General features: G+C 32.0%; 1 protein-coding gene across 1 annotated transcript; it reads left to right on the top strand.

Moving 5' to 3' along the window:
- The first annotated feature begins 315 nt into the window (after positions 1-315).
- Positions 316-5,539, top strand: LOC134701989 (fibrinogen-like protein 1). The gene is made up of 5 exons (XM_063563101.1): positions 316-571; positions 2,166-2,299; positions 2,619-2,715; positions 3,332-3,496; positions 5,490-5,539. The coding sequence occupies exons 1-5, from the start codon at positions 316-318 to the stop codon at positions 5,537-5,539; spliced, it is 702 nt and encodes a 233-aa protein (XP_063419171.1).
- The last annotated feature ends 467 nt before the right edge of the window (positions 5,540-6,006 follow it).

Here is a 6,006-nt window from a genome sequence, read left to right as displayed (position 1 = left end):
TTGCACAATGTTCTAAATAGTATTTGATGCGCTAATGACTGCTATAACATTTAAAATTTTCCGCTACTTTAATATTTATAACTATTAAAAGTGCATTTTTATATAAAGGTATATAAGCAGATAGCTGAGTTTCATTCTTGAATATTTTTAAAAAGTACCAATAATGGAACTCCAATAGTTAAATCCGTGGCGGATTGTCTCCTATGTGTTAATGTAGATTTCAGGAATATAACGACTTAATTTTTCGGGTAACCAGCAATGATGAAAAAGGGAATAATTATCTTGGTTTTGATGCTTTTTCCATTGTGTTGTGTGATGTTGGAACTGAAAAACAGGAAATATACAGTAGAAATCAATCAAGAATTTGTTTCCACAGAGACAGCAATAGGGACTGGTAAAGTAGTGTCCACCACTGCATGCGCTAGTGTGTGTACCAGCAATGATAAATGTTGCACCGCGAACTATAATACATCAACACAAGATTGCAATCTCAACAGCTGTTGTATTCCCGATACAAGACCGTCGGAGAATGGAATTACTATAAAGAGAGTGGCCAAACCAGATGAGGATGGTAAATATGTTTACTAGTATCTGAGATCTCGAGAAATTGATTTTGTGTTAATAAAATATGTAACAAGGCAACATGTTAAAGAAGAATACTATCTTTTATTTTATATTTGTTTATTTAAACTCGAAAAATCATGACTAAGTGTGTTCCCGTTTAAAATAACACTAACTTGACTCAGTTACCAAAACAAATAAATCAGCTAGATTTTCAGATATAAACATAAACGAAAAGCGAACATAAAACTTAAGTCAAGTAGATATAACTAGAAAAAGCATAAGTAAAAATTTAATTGTGCAGGAATTAAAAATAATTAATTAAAATTTATTTGATAATATTTTAGATGTTTAATCAAGTTGAAAATTTGATAATCTGCATTGCAATTTGTTTAAGACCTTTAAATTAATACGTTAGATACTAATTTTCGTACTATACGGATTTTATTAGCAGAGGGGTTCTCTTACACAAAATTGCCCCATCAAAGGTACGATGAAACAATTTTTAAATAGACAATTTATCGGTTTACTGTGGCCATCATTAAATGGTCGACCAGTATAAGTCTGTGCAGTCCCCATCTTATTTTCGAATCACGCTTAGAGACATTATAAATTATATAAACTACGTCTAAATGTCTGAAGAGAAGTTATCAGCGACGTCACATTGTGTGAGGAGAAATGATCAATCTAGCTTTTATCAAGCGTTTAACTGTCAAATGGCGGGGGAAACCAGTATTAAAACAATAAACAGATTATTGAAACGTTTCAGACATATAGACATCGCTATATATAATATATATATATTTATCATATATTTAGTACAAAATACAGCTATTTTGTATATCTAATAAAGGTTCTTTTTTCCAGTCTGTATCACCTACCCTGTATCGCATACCCCGTATCGCATGGCTAAACCTGTATCGCATACCCCGTATCGCATGGTAAAACCCGTATCGCATACCTTTTTTTTTTTTTTTTAAACTTAAGTCAGTTTTTTAGGGGTTTTTTTGCTTTAGAATTTTTTTTCCATAAAAAAAAAAAAAAAAAAAAATATAAAAAAAAAAAAAAAAAAAAAAAAGATTTTTTTTTTCTCTAAAAATAGGTCAATTTTTTGAATGACGTCATTGTTTGGTATGTAACGTCACGAACATCAAGTTTTTACAACAATTTTTTTGGCACACTAAATGCAACTATAAAAAATACAAAACACTCAATAATACAATAATAAACAAAATATTTTCAAAACAACAGATTGTAAGGTAACCTAGGTGCTTCGTATAAATAATTGAGCAGTTATTTTAAAGCTTTGAAACAAGACAAAAGCAGAACTGAAGGTAACCCAGTGCTATGGATCAGAAAACAGTTCATATAATATAAAACTCTTCTGTTGAAATATATGATAAAGCGTATAATACATGGCAAAATCCGTATCACATGCCGTATCACCCTCGACCAATATCATCCCTCGGGCCTAAAGGCCCTCGGGCTGATATTGATGTCTCGGGATGATACGACATATGATACGGATTTTGCCATGTATTATTCTCTATATATCACTATCAGGTTTAACAAAATATTCGGATATGTTATTTCTTTGATTTTAGATGTAAAAACTAAACGAATGAATTGTGGTGATGTTTGCAAAGGATCCGGTGATGGAATATACATAATATTTCCTGATGGTTCTAACGAAGGAATAGAAGTTTACTGCGAGTTAGACGATGCATATGGATGGACGGTAATATTATGACAAATACATAAGATCCTACTGACTTGAGACATGTTCGTAGTAAAACTAATCGATAGACCATGGCTGAATTCACTACTAGCATGGACGGCCGGCCGAATAGTTACGATTGGTGGTCAAACTATTATCATTAGTCCTTTAAGTACGGAACATTTAAAGAAAGGAATGCTGCTAATTTATCAAAAACGTATCTTACCTTCTTTTAATAGAAAACAAAATTATTCAAAATCTGTGATGTTCTTGCTCAATGTAGCAGGTATTAGCGGGTTCATTTTTTACTAAACAGATATTGGTACTATTTATATAACAGGTCATTCAAAGAAGGGTAGATGACTCCGAAGACTTTAACAGAAGCTGGTTGGATTATAAACACGGATTTGGAAATCTTTCTGGGAATTTTTGGCTCGGTAAGCATTATACTGTACTGTGAATTCCTTATTATTCGTGGTACACCAATTTTTGTGGATTTCGTTGGTATAGGGTAACCCGGAATCTTAATGTTAACGAAGTAAAAATTTGCTATTATGTTGTTTGCAGATTTTGACAAAACCTCGAAAACAAATATCTTAATGACGTTACGTCATTGCATCCTTAACGAAACGTTTGTGATAAATATTGCTTAAGATTGTACCTTTTATGTATCATTAAATTGTTAAAATTGACCCTTTTTCTCTTTTCTACAGAACTAAATATGTGATAAAAAGATTATGACACGTCTTTTCCATATTGGCCCGGGTATCATCCCTTGACCCATATCGGCCCTCGACTAAAGTCTCGGGATGATACCAGGGCCAATATGGAAAAGGGCATGTTATAATCTATACTTATTATTACCTATTAGGCCAAATATTGATATGAATTGAAGATCAAATAAACTGCTGTGGTACTCTGGAGAAACAGATAATAGTATGGATTGAACTTAGATATTTGAAATATTACAACAAAAAGAAGGGGAAAAAAGAAATAGTTGATATGTAAATGAAATATTTATTTTTAATTATTCATATTTTTCAACCGCTTTAGGCAATGCAAACATTCACAAGATCGTTGCTGGAACGAACCATTCATTGAGAGTAGACATTGAAGATAAGGATAACAAGACGTACGGCGCTGACTATCACATATTCAACGTTTCGGATGAAAGAAGTAATTACACATTGACAATTGTCGACCAGAGTGGCAAGGATGGTAAGCGATCGTTGTTCCGTAAGTTGTTATTACCATATGTCAGCTTCACAATTGACTGCTATAAATCAGTTAAAGATAACATGAATACCTTAGCTGGATTTGGCAAAACTTTAAGGAATTTTGGTTCTCAATGCTCTTCAACTTCATACTTTATTTGGCCTTTTTAACCTTTTTTTTGGATTCGAACGTCACTGATTAGTCTTTTGTAGACGAAACGCGCGTCTGGCGTATGTAAAAAAAATAGTCCTGGTATCTTTGATGAGTTTATAAAAGATATGTACATGATGGATCGCTAGTTGATTGTAATTTAAAAAAAAAAAAGGGAACCTGATGTTCAAAGTGTTACTCGTTTCTCGTTTTTTTTTATATAGATTAAATTATTGGTTTTTCTGTTTGAATGGTTTTACACTAGTCATTTTGGAGCTCTTTATAGCTTGCATTTCGTAGTGAGTCAAGGCTCCGTGTTGAAGGCCGTTTTTTTTTAATGGTTTACCTTTACAATTTGTGACTTGGAGGAAGAGTCGTCATGTATGGTAATTTTTATGAATCAACTTTTTGCAAAAGTATAAATTATTCGAAATACTACGGATATTTTTATGCCAGGCATTAACAACCGTAGGCATATTTTAGAAACTCGGGTTATCACTGCTCTTCAACTTTGTACTTGTTTTGCTTTCTTACTACTTTTATTTGAGCATCACTGATGAGTCTTATGTAAACGAAACGCGCGTCTGACGTATCAAATTATATCCCTTGTACCTTTGATTACTATTGCTTTCTTGGGTCTCATCCACATCTTTGTATATCTATGAAAAACTTACGGTTATGTTTATCTGTATAACTTCGTATCTATGTTTCGTTGTTGTTCTGTTGAAAACAATAGTCATGAAAATAAGGCACTAACTATTATTTTTTTGTATCAATGATTAATTGCTCCGAAATTATTTGTGGTATGATGCGTCCACATGCTGTGATATCTACAACCTCAACACAAAATACTCAAGATGTATTTGGAAATATTTTCCCGTCCTGCTTGTGCTTTAAATTTTCGAATTCCCCATTGGCATCTGTTTTTGTCTCTTTTGATATTCACCAAATTAACAGTAAAAAAATAAAAATAAACCATCATTGAAAACATGTTTTTTAATGAATAAGATTATTCTAAAGTTTGAATCTGTTTGAATACAAGATAAGCATAAATATATTTTTTGTAGGTAAGGCAATTTGTAATAACCTGCAGTTTTCTACGTCCTCTGATCAGAACGGATGGTGGCATGATGCGTCCACATGCTGTGATATCTACAACCTGAACAAAAAATACTCAAATTTAATTTGGAATGATGGACATACATATGAAAAAATTTTGAAATTTGCATCTATGAAAATAAAACGCACATAATTCAGTTGAACCAACACCATTCCTGTCATATTTTTATTGACCATTTTTGGCTTCGAACCTTTCGTTCTTCCCTGCACATAGATGATGGTGAGACATAGATGGGGTTGAGAGTATGAGTATTGGCTATAGACTGTGATTACAGAGTATGAAAAAGTCTGTAATTAAAGGGGCACAATTGTTTTTATATTTGTTGTAAATGTTTTGTTTCTTCATTAATCTTTTAACATCGGACATTTTGAAACTTTTTGTACTCTTGGGAATGTAATAAATTCTTTACAAGAAGAGGATTTGAGATGAAAAGTATGAGTGTTTGGTATATTGTGTTAGGTATATTGTTGAACAACTTGAATATCTCCCCTAAAATGTGCCGAATTTCCATTTGTGAACATTTGAATTTTCATCAATGACCAAATGAACATCCAAATGGAAATGCTGAAATATCGTCTCATTATATAAATAAAACTAATCAAGTTAAACTCATGCCAGAAATAGATAACAAGCTGCAACCTTAAAAAGAAATTTTAAATTAAACATAGAACACAGTTGATACGATATTTGAGAGCTTGAATTTCCTATCATGATTTTTTTCTTTAGCTGCTAAAAAGGAAGTCGCTAAACCAAGGGTTCATGGTGGTAACGTTTAAGTATCCTCCCGAATATTTTAAAGACGTCGTCACGAAACAATTACTGTTATGGAATACAATTATTAGAAATGCCGATGGATATGTTCCACTTGTCTGACATGAGAAACACGACGGCTCCATATGTGTAGTAGTGATCGCCTAATATCCAATGCACCTGCGCACTTGAGATTACATCCGTTATATCTATGTTGCTCCGTCTTCTGTTAATCCGCATTTTATGTTTTGCCACTGATTGTTTGTGTATCTAATGTATCATCTACATCATTTTATATTTGTTAATGTTTTCAAATTGTATTATGTGTGTTAAACATTTTTTGTTTTGTATTTGTTGCATTTTAAATCAAAATGTTCATACAGTAAAAATGTGTTAAATATATATTGTAAATATTGTGCTTTAATAATGTTTTGTTTTGTTTTAAGTATAGTTTTTAGGAAATACATTTTGTTTTGAATAAAGTCTTTTGACA

The sequence above is a fragment of the Mytilus trossulus genome, unplaced genomic scaffold, assembly GCF_036588685.1.
Source record: "Mytilus trossulus isolate FHL-02 unplaced genomic scaffold, PNRI_Mtr1.1.1.hap1 h1tg000373l__unscaffolded, whole genome shotgun sequence".
NCBI classification, from domain to species: domain Eukaryota; kingdom Metazoa; phylum Mollusca; class Bivalvia; order Mytilida; family Mytilidae; genus Mytilus; species Mytilus trossulus.
The sequence above is the reverse complement of the archived record's forward strand: the minus strand, read 5'-3'. Positions and strand labels throughout refer to the sequence as shown.

Coding starts and splice junctions, on each gene's coding strand:
- LOC134701989 (XM_063563101.1), top strand. CDS start 316: ATGTTGGAACTGAAAAACAGGAAATATACAGTAGAAATCAATCAAGAA. Junction 572..2,165: donor GGCCAAACCAGATGAGGATG/GTAAATATGTTT, acceptor CTTTGATTTTAG/ATGTAAAAACTAAACGAATG. Junction 2,716..3,331: donor TTCTGGGAATTTTTGGCTCG/GTAAGCATTATA, acceptor CAACCGCTTTAG/GCAATGCAAACATTCACAAG.